The sequence below is a fragment of the Sceloporus undulatus genome, chromosome 4, assembly GCF_019175285.1.
Source record: "Sceloporus undulatus isolate JIND9_A2432 ecotype Alabama chromosome 4, SceUnd_v1.1, whole genome shotgun sequence".
NCBI lineage: Eukaryota > Metazoa > Chordata > Lepidosauria > Squamata > Phrynosomatidae > Sceloporus > Sceloporus undulatus.
The window spans coordinates 139,285,803-139,305,197 of record NC_056525.1 but is presented as its reverse complement, the minus strand read 5'-3'; the positions used below and the strand labels follow the sequence as shown (position 1 = coordinate 139,305,197).

The window sequence follows — 19,395 nt, the reverse complement described above, 5'->3', positions numbered from 1 at the left end:
CCAGGGAGGTGTTTACCCACAGTTCATAGCAGAGGTGGATGGTACCAGCCACCCATTTCGACAACCTCTGCGCGGACACGGCAACCCCTCTCGGTTTCCAGTAAACATGAAAAGTCTCTCGACTCGACTGGCAGCGGTTTCTGTCCAGGTAAAGCCACGCCCTCCTGACATCAAGAGATTGCCGGGCCTTTCTCATCCGACACCGGGTTGGATGCAGAGTGGCAACACAATGTCGACACATGTGAAGGCGACACTACCTTAGCAAGAAGGTAGGTCAGTAAGGAGACCACTTGTCCCTTGGGAACTCAGAAATGGCTGGTCCCTCCGTAAAGCACAAGTTCGCCCGCACGGCGGCAGAGGTGATGGCCACAAGAAAGGCGGATCCTCCAAGTCAATAGTCTCACTCCGCTGTGGCCATCGTTCAAAGGCTTGGATTGGAGGGCGGCAGTACCGACTCCAAATTCCAAGCCGGCGTGGCACTGACCACAGAGGATGCAGGTTGGCACACCCTTGAGGAACCCTTCAACAAAGGGGGGGGTCTTTAAGAAAGAACCCTCCCGAACTGATACTTGGCACAAAATGGCAACAGGTACATTTGATGAAGCGAGGGACAGCCACCATCCAACAGTGACATCAAAAACTCCAGCACCACCGGAGTAGAAACCGGTGCTGGGACAAGCCTTTCTGTCTAGGAAGAGGCAAAATCTCCTCCATCAAGGCAAAGACACGCTGGGTGGAGGGTCTCCCTCGCAGCCAGGATCACGTCCTCACGACTCCGTAGGCAGTCGGGCTGGACCTCCAGCCACCATCGGTAGGTTGTCGATGTCGGGGTAAGAGAATCCGTCCGTCCTGGATAGACAGCGGTCCTGGCGAGGCTCGAGACGAAGGAGGTGCCGCTGGAGAGATGCAGAAGAGGGCAAACCAGGGCTGCCCGGCCACCATGGCGTGATCAGGATCGCGTCCGTGTGGTCCAGCATCATCTTGGAGACAACCCTGAACGAGAGAGGGAAGGGGGGAAAGGCATAAATAACTCCACGACCACAGGAAGGCAAATGCGTCTCTAGGGATTCCTGTCATTGCCTCCTGGAGGCAACTGGGGACATGGCTTCCATCCGGTCGCGAAAAGGTCGATCGGGGGGTTCACCATCGACGAAGAGGTAGCTGACTTCTCGGGATGGGCCCTCACTCGTGGCATACCGAAGTGATCTGCCAAACGGTCTGCCAAGTCGTTTTCCTCCTGGCAAGTGGACGCCTGAAGAGGATCTTCTCTGTATGCACCAGTCCCAGATGCGCAGGGTAATCTCGAGAGGGTCCTTGACTTGGTACACCCTGCTGTTGAGTAATACATCCGGTGGTTTGTCCGTCCTCAAGAGCACACCACCTTGCCTCACAGCGGATTCGAACGCTCTCATGGCCTTTCGACTGCAAGCATCTCGAGGCGAATGTGGACAGGCGTCCGAGTCCGACCACTTGTCCTTGACAACCAGTCGAGAGATGGGCGCCCAGCCTTCTAAGGAAGCATCCGTAGTCAGCGTCACCTGTGATGCGGTTGGTGAAAGGGCATCCCAGCGCACACATTTCGGTCGTCCAGCCACCAGTTGAGGGGGGGGGGAAAAAAAAAAAAAAAAAGAAAAAAGAAAAAGAAAAAAAAAAAAAGAAAAAAGAAGAAAAAAAAAAAAAAAAAAAAAAAAAAAAAAACCCACCTCCCTACCTCCCACTTAGAATCCTCATCGGGAGAAGGACCGACAGGAAACCAAGCCTGGAGTGGAAGTAAGCGAAGTCTCGACCACGGTGTCACGAAGTCGTTGGCCATGGTGACCCAGAGCACCTGGACTCTCTGGCTCTCACCCTTCTGTGGAGATGCAAGGTGTCAGCGATGTCACCAGGACTGGAATGCGGTCCTACAGGAGAAGGCGGACATCTTTCGGAGTCGAGAATGGCTCCCGATGAATTTCACCTGTCGGAACGGGGTAAATGGGACTTTTCCTGTTGATCACCAATCCGAGAGAAGTTCAGCAGCCGGTGGGCGAATGCAATTGCCTCCTAAGTTCGTGCTGGAATCTGCGACGAACAACCAGTCGTCTAAGTAAGGGAAGACTCGTAGCCCCCCGTGCAGGTAAGCCACCACTTGGAGTCCATGCCTTCGTGAAGACCCGTGGGGCTGTAGCGAGTCCGAAAGAAGCACATGTAGTGGTAGGCATCGAGCCGACGGCGAAGGCGAGGAACCTCCGGTGGATTCCCGAATCCGATGTGGAAGTAGCTCCTGAGTCGACCGTCGCGAACCACTGGTCCTGGCAAGAGAGGCAAAATAGAGGCTAGGGTTAACCATCGGACATGCGAGTACGGAGAAAGGTTTAAGTCCCTAAATCAGGATTGGTCTAATGCCCCCGTCGTCTTAAGTACCGGAAGTCTGAAAAAAAGGCCGATGGAAGGAGCCCGGGTAAGTGGGGAAAAGCCCCCCTTGTCCAACAAGGTGCGCACTTCGTCGAGAAGGTGTCCGAGGTGGGGTGGAAAATGAAGCTCCGGTGGGCGGAGCTCTTCGAACTCGAGGGTATAACCCCTGCGGAAGATGTTTAGTACCCCAAAGTCGGAGGAAATGGAAGCCCAAGTGTTGATAAAGGGCTTAAGAATGTCCAAAAAGTAGCAGGGGAGGCGAAGTGCGCGGGAAGGCTTCATGCCCTCTTTTTGGACTGGTCAGGGCCTGTCTTCGTTCCTGATACCGAGAAGACTGTTCCGGCGGCCCAGAGGAAGATGGGGATTGCGACGGTACCCTCTGCGCGGACCCCTGCTGGAATTGAACGTCCCACCCCTATAGGAAGACCTGTTAACGGCCCTGCTGTTGTTGCCAGGGGCGAAACCTCTTACGGAAGGGACCGAGGCGGGGCAGACATACCATGTTTCCTCGCCGACGCCTTCATCTGAACTTTCGGTTTTCAGCTTGTCGTCTGTACTCGCGTGAAGAGGCCCGAGTCATCAATCGGCATGTCTCTATAGTGGACGAACGTTGGAGTTGAGGCCGACCCCCGCAGCCAAGCGTGCCTTCTTAGGGCGATGGAAGCCGCCATGCCCTGCCTGAACACTCAACCACGTTTCCTGATGCGGTGATGAGCACGCGCCGAGGAGTGGGCTTCATCTCTATCTCCCTCCTCAGGGTCCGCTGGGCCTCCATCAGGGACGTCGGGCACGATGGGGAGATTCCCTTCCAAAGAGTTTGAATTAGGCCCCCCATACAGGCTGTATAATTGGTTGCCTTCACCCCAGGGCTGCAGCGAGTATGCCTTCCTGCTAAAGCATCACCTTCTTGGCCTCCTTGTCCGAATGGCACAGCCGCTGTCGATGGGTTTGACTGTTGCTGAGCACCCCTCGACAAAGCAGAATTTGCCGAGGGTGGGAGCAACCAAGGAGCAGTGGGGCCGAAACTTTAATAAGGACTCGATCTTGCAGGTGGCCCTACCAGGAAGAAGGGCAGTCCCACGAAGCGTCTGACCAGCTTCCAGGGATGGCTAAAGGGACCAGGGGCGTTGAATAGCCCGCTGGCGACCCGCGTGCGGGGGTCTCTAGCTCCTCCTCGGGATACTGGAGGTCGATGTCCAGAGACCTGGACACTTAATGACATGTTCAAGAAACGACCTAACGTCATCCGTAGGAAGGCCGCCTCCGATTGTGTAAAAGCTGGGAGAGCTGCTGGATCATCATCCCCTGAGGAAGTATTCCGAATCGCAGGTTCGGGATCGAACAGACACGGCAAGTCCACCGCAACATACGGTCTAGTGTGCTCAGCAGACCGTCCCACGTCGAGATGGCCGATGATGATGGGCCTGTCGGTCAAAGGGATTCGCGATGAGGGTAACCCTGGGCCCGGCGGTCCAATCCCAAAAAGACGGTCCGACCTCGGAAGTTTGGAGAGACCACCTCCTTTGGCACACGGGAGAAAAAACTGGTCCGTCCCGAGTCGTAAGTAAATTGCGGGTCGTCGGAGAGCGGGAGCCAGGGACACCGGAGAAGGAGACCTCGTGGCCTATCCCTACCTCCTCGTCCGTCCTGACAGGAGGAACGAAGCGTCGTCCGCCAAAAACGACTGAGTCTGGGTTGGCACAGCCTGGGCAGCGCTGTCTGAACACGGCCCTCAGCCCGGGGACTGGTTAAGGTCTACGTAGATGGCCGATCTCCACCCGAGCTAGCCAGAGGGTCGACCCGTCCCGGGGAACGGCGAGCGCGAGCGGTCCCGGCGGGACTCCCGGTGTGGTTTTTTTACGGGGGCGGGGAAGCGTCGTCCGCACACCTCTTCGGGGTGAAATGTCAGGGAGTCGCTTGGGCTTTTTAGCGAAGAGGACGCAGTCGCCTCTGAGCCGATGACTGCCTCTTCTTGGCCGACTTATGACGAGGAGGCGCCTCCGGCGGGGGAAGAACTGGATTGGGGACTCCGGATGGTAGCCGCCCGACCAGCCCGATCCTCGGTGTAGTGGCCCGATCTTCTGGTGGCGGCCGTGGAAACCCCTCGATGCCGGGTTCCTGCGGAGACGGTGCTCCTCGGGGCGGAGTCTCTGATCCAGACTTGGACTTGGACCTTTCTTGTCTGGAGCGCCCGGGACGTCCCCGATGCTCGGAGGGGCTCCCTCTCTACGGCCTGTGGCCGTTGTCCTGCCCGATTGATCCCGATATGCGGGAATGTTCGGGGCTTCGAAGCGGCACCACGAGCCGGTGGACGAGAAGAGTCGGTCTTCCCCACGTCTCCCATGGAAGTCGAAGGAGGGCGCTGGAAGGGCCGCTACGGCCTGGAGAGTCGGAAGCAGGCCGAAGGAGCTGAGCCAGGCGAGGGGCCCCTTCCCTATCTTGCCCTGGCAATGGCGGACGTCCGCCGCGACTCCCGCTTCTTGCGGGCTTGGAGGAGGCATAGACTTACAGAGGCTGCAAACCTGGGGTCATGATCCTTACCCAAACCGAAGAGACAAGAGGAATGGGGTCCTGAACAGGACCTTCGACAGATGTCGCATTTCTTGAACGGAGGAGACATCCTAAAAGTGAGGCAAGTCCAAAGCGAAGTCAGACAGTCCAAAATTCAGGAGTTACCAGGGCGGGAGAGCAAGAATGGCAAAGCAGTCAAGGTCAAAAAAGACGAGTGATCTTATAAGCAAGCGAAATTTCTAGAAGCAGCTAGCGCGGCGGAAAAAAAAGGAAACTGGGAAAGAGCGGGAAGGCAGGGGCCTATAAACGGGGGGCGGAGGTTACCGCCAAAAAGTTTTCATATGTTGCAGAGTTAACTCTGCCCAGTGATTCCAGTAGGTTCCGAGCCAGCACTGCGCAGGCGCCGTGAATGAAACCCATTTGTATGATTCGCAGAGACACGAAGAGATTCGTCCGTCCTGATCGACAGCAGTCGGCGAGGGTCGACGGGGAAGCATCCCTGGAGAGTGGGAAGGGTGCGAACCAACGGCTGTCTCGGCCCACCGGGGTGATATCAGGATCGCATGGAGCGGTCCGTTGTCATCTTGGACACCACTCTGATGATGAGAGGGGACGGAGGGAAGGCGTGTAGAGGAGCCTCCCCGTTCAGAGGAGTGAATGCGTCTTCCGAGGGGATCCGTCCAATCGTTCCTGGAGCAGAACTGGGACGAGTGGCTGTTCCACCTGGTCGCGAAGAGGCGATCCGGGGGGTTCCCCACCGATCGAAGAGGTCGTTGACCGTCTCGGGATGGGGCCTCCACTCGGGCACACGAAGGGATCTGCGAGGCGATCTGCCCAGATCTTGTCCTCCCCGGGGAAGGGAATCGCCTGTGAGGAGGACGCGCCTCTGATGCACCAAGTCCACGATGCGAGCGTGAGGTCGAGCAGGGTCCGGACCTGGTACCACCTTGTTGTTGATGTAGTACATCACGGTGGTGTTGTCCGTCTTCAGGAGGACCATCTTCCTGTGACGCGAACTCAACGCCCTCAAAGCCTTCTCCATGCGAGCATCTCCAAAGCGTTGATGTGGAGAGCTTGTCTTGTGCAGACCACCTGTCTTTGACGACGAGATCCAGCAGGTGGGCACCCCCATCCTTCCAGGGATGCATCGGTTGTCAGAGTCAGTTGTGCCTGTGGCTGATGGAAAGGCATCCCGTGCAGACGTTGGAGCTGTCTAGCCACCATCTGAGGGAAGGGGCCACCGGTCTCGGTACCGTGAGCCACTTTGAAGGAGGGTTCCTCCAACTGGAGAGAAGACGGAGAGGAACCAGGATTGGAGCGGCCGAAGACACAGTCTTGCCCAGGGGGGACGAATGTTGTCCTGCCATGTGGCCCAGGGCGACTTTGGACGTCTCTGGCTCTACCCCTTCTGTGGGAGATGCACGCCTGAGGGACGTTGTCAGGGCCTGAAAAAACCGGTCCAGAGGGAGGAAGGCTAGGCAGTTTTCGGAGTCGAGGATGGCCCCGATGAACTGACCTGCTCTGGTCGGTGGAAGTGGACTTTTTCCCTGTTGACGACCTCAGCCCGGAGTCCAGGAGGTGCAAGGCGAGAGACTGCTCCAGCAGCTCGTCTTGGTATCGGCTGCAAACAGCCAGTCGTCCAGGTAGGGAAGACCATGAAAGCCCTTCTGATGAAGGTTCATGCCACACCGGTGCCATGCACTTTGTGAAGACTCATGGAGCCGTGGCCAAGCTGAAAGGAAGCACGGTTGTAGTGGTACGAGTCGGAGCCGACAGCGAAGGCGAGGAATCTCCGGTGGGACTCTCGGATCCCAATGTGGAAGTAGGCGTCCTTCAGGTCGACGGTCGCGAAACCACAGGCCCTGGTGAAGTAGAGGCCAGAATGGAAGCCAAGGTTACCATTCGAAAGCGCGTTAGTCCAGGAACAAGTTCCATTGTCTCAAGTCTAGGTGGCCTGATGCCCCCATCCGCTTTGGGTACCGTGAAGTACCTGGAGAAAAGGCCCGGGGACATTGGTCGGGCAGCAGGGAGATGCCCCTTTGCCCAAGCAAGGTGCGCCACTTCGTCCGAGAGGTGTCCGAGGGGGGAGTGGACATGAAGGCTCCAGTTGGAGGGAGCCTCTGGAACTCGGGGCATAACCCCTACAGACGATGTGTGAGACGAGTCCGATGTTATGAGGCCCAGGTATTAACCTAGGCCTCAAATGTCCAGGAAGAAGAGGGGTGAAGGAGAGGAGAAGCTGCCTGCGTCCCCTTCAGGCTCTCTTCTTCCCCTGGTCGTGTCCCGCCGGGGGACTTGCGGTACCGAGGCGGGAGTTGTGCGACGGCCCAGAGAGGAGGAAGACTCTGCGAGGGGGAAGCGGTTTGTCTGGGAGCCCTGCCTGCGGACTGCCGATCCGGGGGAAGGTCCCCTGTGACTTGACCTTGCGGCTGCCACGCGCTGACGCTTCCGACAACGGAGAAGCCGTGCTGAGGACATGCCGTGCTCTTCGCCGCCTCCTTCATCCTGAACTTGCGGTTCAGCCGGTCGTCGGTTCTCGGCGTGGAAGAGCCCGGTCCCGTCGAGCGGCATGTCCTCGACGGCTTGCCCTGACCGTAGGTGAGGTCGGAGGCCCTCAACCAGGCGTGGCGTCGAAGTGCCATGGATGCTGACATGGCCCTCCCTGAGCAGTCCGCCCATTCCTGGAAGTGGTGATGAAGCCAACTTCCATGGAATGGGCTTCATCCCTGATCTCAACCAGCTGCCTCTGGATGTCATCTGGGACGTCCGGGCACAGGGGGGAGATCCGTTCCATGAGGGTCTGGATGTAGGCCCCAATGCAGGCTGGTTGTAGTTGGCAGCCTGTGACGCCAAGAGCGATGCCGATTAGGCCTTTTGGCCAGTCCGTCCCCTTCTTCGCCTCCGGTCGACGGGGAGGTGGCCTGCTTCGGGATGAAAGCTGTGTTGGGCTCCCTCCACGATGGCGGTAGTTCGGCCTGGGGGTCGGCCAACCAAGGCAAACTTGCTGGGGCGACCCTATAGAGTGACTCCACCTTGCGGGAGGGGCGCCGACAGGGTGGCCGGAGAGTCCAGGGACCTCTCACGATGGTCTGGAGAGAGGGAAGGAGAGGCAGGCACGGCGGGAGTAGCACCCGTCCGTGCACCGACGCTCAAACCAGGTCCTCGGCGTCGTCTTCCGCGGAAGCGAGCTCGATGTCGAGGGCCCTCGCCATCTTCACGACGTGTTCGGTGAAGGACCGGACGTCGTTCGAGGGGGAGACGGGTCAGGGTTGTGCATCCTCTGGGGGAGGCTTGGTCCGAGAGGACATCCTCGTCCCGAGGGTGCCTCAGAAAGGAAGCAGCGGCTCGTCCTCGGAGTCCAGGTCGGAGGGAGAGAGGGTCTGTCAATCGAACCTGGGAATCTCTGGGTGGTTGGAGCGAGGTCAGCTGAGACCGGGAGCGCCTTCGCGGATGGAGATGCGACCTCTCGTAGACCGCTCGGTTGGGAACCATCTGGACGGGTGGCCCGGTCTACGGGACGGGTTCAGCTGGTGAACTCCCTCAAAGCTCTGTCCTCCGAAACAGTCACGTAGTACCGGCGCGACTGCGTGTCGAAGAAGAAGAAGAGGTCGGGACGTCCTGGCCGTGGGGCTGGTCTTCCTCGTCGTCGGTTGCCGGGTGGGAGGCGACCAGTGCTTCGGGGAGCGAGGAAGAACGGTGTCGTCCATCCCGTGGAACAAGTCCATGGTGGCGGGCCAGTGGAGTGTCCGGTACCCGGGGTCCCCCGGTCTACCGGCATCGGCATAGGCTAGGTCGCGGGGGAGCGTGCCGAAACGGACGCGGGCCTTTTGGAAGGGGAGCGCTTCTTCTCCTTCGCCTTCGTGGATCGGTGGCGGGCCGCTCCTTGGAGGGCTTGGATTTTTTAGGGGCAGGATCACGACCGGGCTTGTCGTGGTGCCTCTTCTTCCCAGGCTTGAAGCTCCTCCTTTGGGAAAAACGTTGTCCGGGAGGTCCAAGGGACAGCAGCCGCTGCCGACGACGAAGGCCTTGGGGACTTTGACCCTTCCACAGGCCCAGCCAGTCCTTAGGCTTCGCACTGGCATGATTCCTTGGATGCCTTGGGGATGAAGGCGATACGAGGTGGACCTCTGGCTCGGTGGCCTTCTTCGGACGCCGAGCCCTCCGATTTCCCCGCCGGTTTGGAGGTCGGCCCGGTACCCTCAGTCCCCGACGACTTGTGGGGGCGCTGGAGGGTTTGTCGGTGGGCACTGGGCGGTTTGGAGCCCGGGCCACATCGGAGGTGGTGGAAGGGGGCCCGGCCGGGACACACACCACGCTGGAACGGCGGCTCTCCCAGATCCAACGCTGGACCACTGGGGCCGAGAAGATGAGGTGGGGGGCGGAGGCGGGACAGAAGACGACCGCGAGCCTCCCTCTTCCACCTTCCCCAGGGCAATCGCCAAAGTGAGCGGACTCACGGTTTTTCCGGGCCTGGGAGGAGAGGGATCTGCAGAGCAGACGGCCTTGGTGTCATGGTCCTTGCCAGCACAGCAGACAGGAGGAGTGCGGGTTCCTGGACGGGCACCTTGCCCCGCAAATGTCGCACTTCTTGAAAGGCGCAGGCATTTCCAAGTCGTCAAAGCCAGTGGGAGATCCGTAAACGAGGATCAAACGTCCGAAAGTCCGAAGTTACCAGGGGCGGGAGACAAGAATGGTCAAGATACAGTCCGAGGTCAAAAGCGAAAGTGTTCCAGCAAGCAAAGCAAGCGAAGTTCCACTGAAGCAGTAGCGCGGCGGAAAGGAAAAAGGAAATGGGAAAAGGCGGGAAGGCAGGGGCTCCTTAATACGGGGGCGGAGTTACCGCCAAAAAGTTTAAATGTTGCAGAGTTAACTCTGCCCAGTGATTCCAGTAGGTTCCAGCAGCATGCGCAGGCGCAGTGAAACCCATTTGTATGATTCGCAGAGACCACGAAGAAGAAAGTAAAGATATTTGAGCCTCCAAGGACAAAGATAATGCAAGCGTACTCCTCAGCTATGCACTTGTTCTTTCAAGGTGAGTGCAACCCTGTCTAGGACAGATCCTATCGAAACAGATATCCAGTCTACACAGCCTCCATCTTGTCAAGATTCAGCATTTTAATGGTTCTGATCCAGTTGATTACAGCATCTGGAACATGGTCCAATAGCTGCACAGCTTCATCTGATCTGACAACAAGCAAAACTGGGCCATGCCGCAAAAAACCAACCTTGCCCTGCACCTTCACTTTCCCAGACATTCAGGAGGGATGCATGGGCATCAGCCCATTTTTATTTCCCTCAGCAGCCAAGAAAATCACAATCTTATCGTTTTTTATTCGTACTTATTAATGCTAATAACAGCTCACATGGAAGCTATTCTCTCTCAATTGTGTATTTGTTATTGTTTACCCCAAATTTTCTAGATCGGATAAGACTGTAAATTTAAAAAACAACAACCCGATAAATCTGTTTATTGTAACTTGTGTTATAAACCTATACTCTGGCAAGATACACACTTGGCAAACTGAGACTAAGGACACAAAGCATTACAGCCATCTGATATTACTAAGCACAACCACTTCAGTTTTCTCTTAGTACAAAAGTACAACATACTACAAAGATGTACCAGCAACAACATCATTTTAACAAGCCGTGCAATTAAATGGCTGCTGTTTTTCTAAATAAATGGATCAGTAAACAGAATGAAAGGAACATACAATCAATAGCTCCCCAGCTAGTTCAAAACACTTAAATCATGTATCAATCAAAAGCTTCAGTTTCAGTGACATCTTTGATTATCTTCAATGATGTTTAAGTGCAACCTAATTATAACAGCTGGTTTCAGGAGTTGTCTAATGGATATATACGATAGGATAGTAATGCCTCTGTTAAGTTGTTAATATTCAAGGACATCAAGGCCTAGCAATAATTTACTGGAATGTCACATTCCCTTTGTCAATTGGAGGCTTTAAAAAAAAAGAATGTCTGGAAGGAAATCTGAGCCCCTCTCAATGCACTAACAGACTGGATGGCTTATGTTTTAATGGTCTGACCTGAACAGAAGCCTTTTACGGTGGCACTTGAGAGCACTGTGTACAGTGCAGGCAAGTCTGATTGACACGAACATAACTCTGCTGGTAGAAATTCAGCCCATTTTTGAACACTGGCAATTACTATTTGGGTGTTGTTCAATCACAGTAATTCACAGCCAACAAGTGAAAAAACAAAAGCTTCTTGCACTATGTTTGTAAGAAATAAGACATAAAGGATGTTCCTATGCCAACTATAAGACACACAAATAGATCTATTGTGGAGAATTGACAGTTAGATATAGTTACACAGTAATTAGGGAAGACAGCACTGCCATAAACAATGAAATTCAGGCATTTACAAACCTTGTGAGATATGTCATGGGGAAAAAACCACTATTACTGGTTATTTAAGCATATGAAGGGGAAGGACAAAATTTGAGTAAAGATTAAGTATTACTAGAATGATCTTGATACTGACTGGCCAGCCTACTCTGAAAAAAAGAACTTAAGAGAGAACTAACTGTAGGAGCCTTTTCCATATAAAACCAGCGCACATCTTTCTATGCTTTGCTTTTTGTAGAAGATTAACAAAAATCCATTTTCATGGACAGGGTTGGGCTCCAGCTCTTCTCTCTTTTCACACTAAGGAGGCAGTAACCTTTTTGAGGGGAGAACAGGACTTGGAACAATGGTTGCAAGCTACAGGAAAAGAGATTCCACCTCAACATTGAGGGGAACTTCCTGACAGTAAGGGCTGTTTGACAGTGGAGCACACTTCCTCGGAGAGTGGTGGGGTCTCTCTCCTTGGAGGTCTTTAAGCAGAGGCTGGATGGCCATCTGTCATGTATGCTTTGACTGAGAGTTTCTGCATGGCAGGAGGTTGGACTGGATGGCCCTTGTGGTCTCTTCCAGCTCTATGATTCTATGACTCCAAGATTCTATGAATTCCATCTAGTATTAAAATGTCAGCCAAACAAAATGTCAGCACTTCCACATTCAGGATGCATAGCAAAGCAGGAGAATGTGTAGTCCTGCAGATATTTATTTACTGAAACTCTCATCATCCCTAGCCAACACAACCAAAGATGAGGGATGATATCATTTAGAGGGTCACATGTTGCTCATCCCTATAGGTCAAACTTGTTACGTGTATATATAAGGTACACAATCCTGCATCAGGAGACCATGTTGACACAGAAGTTGATAAGTTACAGATGAACATAGTATGCTGGTTATTTGCTGTAATAAATGAAATAAATGAGATGAAAGTAGAAGATGAAAGTGGAAAAGGAAGTACAAAGAACAAAGAAAGAATAAAAACCCACTGGCTATGGCAAAGGAGTTGAAAAACTGAAGTGAGGAGGAGAAGAGTGGGTTAAAACATCCCAGTAAAAAGCACGTGATTCCTGCTACATTGGACAGGGGATTGCTCCTCTGTACTGAGTTGAGAAAAGGGGAGGAAATACAAAAATGAAACACTTCAAAGACAGATACAGACTAAAAGAAGAGAAACGACAGTTAATAATTTGTTAAGTCTTGAAATTGTGAGCAAGTCCTAGAATGGTGCAGTGATTTAAGCTGTGCTCTCTAGAAGCAATTCAAGTGACAACTTATATAATCAGTATGGCAATCAAAGGCAAAGCCTCATGTTTACTGATTTAAGAAATACTTTTTTCTGATTAATGGAAAGTCAGTTAATTGACAAGTTTGCTGACCAAAATGAAGGTAATAAAATGAGATATTCAGGGAAGGAAGAACCAAGCCTACATTCAGATAGTACTGCCAGACTCCACTTGACTTCTGAAAGCTATCAGCATACAATTATTCATCAGCTGAAAATTGCCACATCAATGTCAAATCAGGGAACAACACTAACCCTCACAGTTTGCTCTGGGAGAGCTTAGATTGGATTGACTGCATTATTCTGCTACACTCTAATTCTGATTCACTTACAAAAAATATGTTTTGGAAAATATATAAAAGCCTGGTATATAAAGTTCAGAAGTTAATAGTCTTGGAATATGGTGAAATTTAAGAAAACAGAGGTGGAGTGGTATTCAGTAGTTTAACAAGCAGAGTTTGAATTAGATCATGACAAACCAATATATGAACAAACATCTGCAATATGAGGTCGCACACATACACACACACACAGCACTATGCATTATATCAATTTCCAGCGGTATTGATGGAATCTATGGAGTTCCTCAAAGAGATCTGTCATGGCAGATGAGCTGTCCCTGGAGGACAGATTGCTCATTTTTACTCTCTTCTCTTACATCATACAACCACAGGAAATTGTTACAAGCATACCACAACACTTTTATTTATTTATCACAGTAAATTTACACAGCATTGTACATACAATCAATTATAATAAATGAAATAAAATAAAGACCTGCCAGTGGTGTACATTCTATGAGGAACAATTAAAAGTTAATACAAATATTAAAATTCAGAACAATAAAATACTTCACAGTAAGTAATATTCAAGCCCCAAAACACCAAGGCCCTGTATGTGCACCCTAGAACAGTGACACCCAAAGTGATGGTCCAGGACTAGAGTGTTTCCAGGAAACAAAAAAATAACTTGCCAATAGGCATAAATATGGCACCAGTCCTTGGCACACATGGGGGAAAACTGTCAGCCCCCCATATCAGGCAGCTTGAAATGTACTACCCTAGAATATTCCGCAGAGTCTCTATATCAGTGCTTCTCAAATAGTGGGGCGGGCCCCCCAGGGGGCGCGTGAGGCTCCGTAAAGGGGGGCGCGAGGCTCAGGATACAGTGTTATGCAGAGGTGTACTTATAACAATTTTACAGACAAATGATAGTATTTACAGTCGCATGGGGGGAGCGAAATGTTTTCTTCTTCCTAGGGGGGGCATGACAGAAAATAATTGAGAAGCACTGCTCTATATGAACAGGGTCTCAGAATACACAGGCTGATGTTGAAAAGATTACTTGAAGGTACAAAGTGTGAAAACAATTTGTTACATTTGGCAACAGAAAGTTCAAAGTTACTAATTAGAAAATCTGGTCTCAAAGCTGGCAATTAGCTATATAGTTGTGAGCTGCAGGAAAAATATATATCCTTGGATTTCAGAAATAGGCAGAAGCTGTCTAAATCAAACTTTGGAGGGCCAATACAGATGTTGTTGCTGCTGCTGTGTGTCTTCAAGTCATTTCCAACTTATGGCAACCCTAAGGCTCATAGGGATTTCTTGGCAAAATCTATTTAGAGGTTGCCATTGCCTTCACCCAGTGGGTTTCCATGGCTGAGTTGGGAATTGAATTCTGGCCTCCCAGAGTTGTAGTCCAACACTCAAACTGCTATGCCATGCTGATCTTTTAATATAGGTTCTCTAATACAGATGTAATGATATCTTAACTACTTTATACAAGCTGCAACAAGGACATGTTATTTAGCTCAAATCAAAGGCTGTCATTGCTGAAGTTAATGCATGTGTTACTTTTTTGTTAGTACCATTACTGATTTGGTAGCCTGCAATCCCTAAGGATAAAGAAAACACCCCCAACTTCCCACAAATGAGCCCTCCAAAACAACACTGTAATATGACAATGTCACCAAACAATCCTAATAATGTGAAGTGGAAGGCTTCCATGGCCAGCATCCATAGTTTTTGTGGTTTTTTTGGGCTATGTGGCCATGTTCTAGAAGATTTTCTTCCTGGCGTTCCACCAGCATCTGTGGCTGGCATCTTCAGAGAAATCTCTGAAGATGATTTCTCTCCATCTCCAGGCCAGAAAAGCTGGCAAACAAAAATGCCTGGCCTGCAACAAGGGTGATGAAGGACTGGAGAAACACAGTCATTCAACTGCCAGGTTGCAACAGCAAGTCTGCAGTAAACACTGCAATAAAGCTCAAATTGGGAAAGAATGGGATATTTCTCAGCCAACCCTACTCTAGATGTCTGTGCCTATGAAAGTAACAGCAGCTGCCTCCAGAAGCCAATACTGAGCATGAGTGAAGAACAAAACAGAAAGAAAGGGGGAAATCAATTAGCCTGTCTCACCAGCTACTTCCTCCCTCATCCTCTTCAATATGTCCTAAACAAGATAATAAGACTTGTTCCAGCCTGCCTGAAACCCTGAACTTGAGTATTCCTCAGCATGTTAAAAAAAAGCATAGAGTTATCCATTTGACCACCAAAAAAGGAATCATAAGAAAAGTGGAGGCTGGTTAATGAGAAGAATAGTTTCTGAATCCAGTTTGAAAGAAGCCTACAAGCAGTTTATAGAAGGTTCAAAATGTTCTTGTTCAGTTAGGTAAGGCTTACCTGACCTGGTTGTTTCATTTCAAATGTGCATACTGTTAGTTCTGAATAAACTTTTCAGTGAAACATATTTAATTTCTCATCCTTTTTTGTATATTGGAACCTACAGTATCCCTATTCTTTCCATGTTATTTCTACCACTGGTATCAAATTTTCTATTAAGAAAGTAATGTCCAGGAAAATATTTACTTTGTTAACTGAGGTATACCTGTACTTCCTAACCCTAAACAAAACTCATATTTCAGATCTATGTAGTGGCAACATTTCTACTATTCTCAGTCAAGTCATAAAGCAGACATCATGCAAATCCACCATTGTAGAAAGTAAGTGAGCAGAGGATCTGCCAGTACAAATATATATGCACCATTTCTTCATTGTTCCTCTCTAAGAAGATGTGGAATGGGGAATCAGTTGAATGTGCAAACATTTGCATATCAGATACAAGTGATTAGCAGTATTTCTGCAATAGTCTTAATCTGAACTATGTGTTTCCTTTTAGGATATCAGATGCCAGAAAAAAGGAGGGGCAACTAGTGTTGCAGTATCGTACCATATTCCAATATAAGAGGAATACTAAAATTCAGGGTTTCAAGCAGGCTGGAACAAGTCTTATTATCTTGTTTAGGACGTATTGAAGAGAATAAGGGAGGAAAGAGAAGCAAATAATATCTCTTTTCTTTCACAGCCAAGATTTACTCTGCTGAGTTGAAAGACAGCAAGTGATGTGAAGGACCGTATCCTGAGATCAGTTGCCAGTTACACTAGACACATTACTGGGCTAGGTAATTAGCTGGCCTTGATATACAATAGCTTTATATAGAGAACTCAGTTTGGCTGCAAAGCCAGACAGAATTTTCTTCTGTTTTCAGTAACTGGTCCAGATAACCATGAGCTGCACTGCTTCCTGAGCTACTACTACTCTTGAATATTAAAGATGAGGGAATGTGAAAGTTAAGAACAAAGCTGCCAATTCACAAATTAGAGATGGAAGAAGGGAAATACCTGGCAGCAAGGCAGGGGAAGAAAATTAATATAGGCTGATATTATTAAGAAAACTCCATTTTATAGTTGATATGCTGATACTAAAGAAGTGGCTTGCCTAAGGTCACATATGAGTTTGTAGCTCACATGGTGTTTGAATTGGATAGTGCCTTCTAACCACTGCTCTTCACTAGCTCTTGCTCTGAATTCTCAGAAAACATTCAAACAATTTTTAAAAACACAGAAAAGGTTGCAAAGATCTAGCAGCAAACACAAGCAACAGAAAACAAATATTGGACAAAAAACAGAAACAAATGAAAAACTGTCAATTTCTACCTTCATCAGGCCTAAATGATGAAGTAAAACAATTTTTAAAAATTCAATACTTACTTGACAGCAGTTTTGGAATCTGTTGCTGTGGCCTGCTAAGCAGTGGTCTGTATGCATTCCCCTGACTGTAAGTTCCAGGAGGAGCAATATTGCTGTAAACTCCACTTCCTGATTGCCCTCGATCTCTTGACATTGCATGGCTGAAAAACGGAGCAGAAATTAGGAGAAGGAATCATATCTCTAAAACTATCATCTCCATCAGAGTTCAGCTAGTACAGTGTGCCCTTGTCTTACGTGGGGGATCCGTTCCGGACCCCTCCCCTGCATAAGGCAAATTCCGCGTATGCTTGAGCCCCATTGAAACCAATGGAGTTTGGGCATGGTGGCGTGGCACACATGCATCATTTCCTGCTTGTCATGCGGTTTTCAGTGTATGATGTGGGTGCACTGTATGTTTCCTGATAAAATCAATTCAGCTGGTGATACATGAAACAATAACATCTTGATGGTGGCCCAGAAGTTGTAGAACTCTTTCTTAGAGTTATTTAATTGCAGTTTAGTTCTAATATAAAAGATGTGCTCAGAATATGTCTTTTAATTACAGTATTGCCTTAAACCAGTGATTCCCAAAGTTTGTGGTACACCCCCTGGGGGGGCGATGAGGGGAGAAAGGGGCAGCAGGGAAGTGGTGAGAGGAAAAGATGAAATGAAACTGTTCAAGAAATCAAGGTCAGAGAAGTAAAAATAAAAGATGACAGAAATAGAGTCAGAACCGGGAATGCAATTGTTCAACAACCTGTGGGAAGGGACAAGGAGAACTACTATAATAATCAGTGCAGAGAAACAGAAGGTGACAACAACATAAAAAGGAAGAACAAGAAACCTTAGCCACAAGTTCAGAGAAATCCAAAACAAATTTAAACCAAGAGTGGGGATACTCTACAACCAGCCGGGGAACACATTATGTGACCAAGTAGAAATAAAAAGACGTTGGAACAATTTGTGGATGAAAAATGTAAAAAAGATTAAAGGCTGACAGGTTCATTCAAGGGAAAACCATGTGAAGATGATACTCCAATTTTAGAAAGTGAAGTGGAATCTGCACTTATAGTAATGGAACGAAAGAAATAATCAGGAACAGAGGGCATACTAATAGAGTTGTTTCAGGCAACAGAGACAAAATCTACTCTACTTATAACTAAAATCTGTCAACAAATAAGGAAAACAAAAGAATGGCCCTTGGTCTGAAAAAACTCAATACACATTACAATCCTGAAGAAAGGACTGTAATAACCACAGGACCATTGCATTAATCTCCCATGCAAAGTAATGTTCAATATTTTACAATAAAGACTTTTACCATATATGCAGTGAGAAGTACAGAGGCTGGTTTTCAACTGAACATTAAGAAAACAAAAATAATGACCACATATGATTTACATAACTTTAAAGCAGATGAAGAAGACATAGAAATTGTTCAAGATTTTCTATATCTTGGCTCAGTCATTAATCAGAATGGAGAATGCAGTCAAGAAATCAGAAGAACACTAGGACTTGGATGGACAGCTATGAAGGAATTAGACAAGCTGTTGAAGTGTAAAGATATATCCTTTAGTACTAAAGTTAGGATTGCCCATGACATAATATTACTCATTTCTATGTATGGTTGTGAAAGCTTGACAGTGAACAAAGCTGACAGGAGGAAAATTCACTCATTTGAAATGTGGTGCTAGAGAGGAGTTCTTTGGATATTGTGGACTGCTAAAAAGACAAATACAGTGGTACCCCAGGTTACGAATTTAATTCGTTCCGCCGCCGCGTTCGTAACCCGAAATCCTTCGTAAGCCGAAAAACCCATAGGCGCTAATAGCGAAAGCCGCGATTTCGTGCGAAAAAGCGCCGAAAAGCACCAAAAATTTTTTCGTAACCCGAAATAACCTTCGTAACCCGGAACAGTTTTTTTCTATGGATTTTTTTCGTAACCCAGAAATTTCGTAAGGCGGCGCATTCGTATCCCGGGGTACCACTGTAAATGGGTCCTAGAGAGATTGTTGTACTTTGGCGATATAACGAGTAGGCATGACTCACTAAATAAGATAATAATGTTTTGTAAGGCAGAAGGCAGGAAGAAAAGATGAAGACCATATTACCGATGGAACAGACTCAATCAAGGAAACCTTGGTCCTGATTTTGCAGACTGTTGATAATAGGGTGACTGAGGCTTCTCATTCATAGTGTTGCCGTAAGTCAAAGTTGCCTTGATGGCAGTAAAAAACAACAAACAAACAATATAGATGGGCAAATGAACAAGATTTCACAGATGTTTGGAGAATTTTACATTTGAGTAAAGTACCCATAAAAATGGAGGTCAAGACTTGGTCTAGGATACTTCTAAAGCTTAGCAGACAAAAACAGTCTCTTGGTTGAAGGCTTTCATGGCCAGCATCTATAGTTTTTTGTGGGTTTTTCAAGCTATGTGGCCATGCTCTATACGAGTTTATTCCTGGCGTTTCGCCAGCATCTGTGGCTGGCATCTTCAGAGTCTCTTGGTTACTTGACAGGGAACAAGGCAAAAACAGTGAGTTCTGTGATAGTGCAAGACTGAACTCTATTCTTTCTCTAGGTTCAATGAAACTGCTTATTGGCAAGTAGGACCATGAAAGGCAAAGAGGTTTTGTAAGAATGAAAGAACATAAGAACAGTCCTTCTGGATCAAACCTCAAGTCTATCTAGTCTAGCATTCTGTTTTTACAACGTTCAGCAGTCTAGGGGAAGTCCATAAGCAGGACATGAACAGAGTAGCACCATCCAGCTTGTTTTTGCTAATTCTTGAGATAATGTAATGTCATAA

At 49.0% G+C, this 19,395-nt stretch overlaps 1 protein-coding gene across 1 annotated transcript in view; it reads right to left on the bottom strand.

Annotated features, from left to right (window-relative positions):
* XRN2 (5'-3' exoribonuclease 2) overlaps positions 1-19,395 on the bottom strand; it is a 125,897-nt gene that overhangs the window by 55,512 nt on the left and 50,990 nt on the right. The window contains exon 26 of the mRNA XM_042461436.1: positions 16,605-16,744. Coding sequence (XP_042317370.1) covers positions 16,605-16,744 — 140 coding nt within the window. The remainder of the gene's footprint in view (positions 1-16,604; positions 16,745-19,395) is intronic.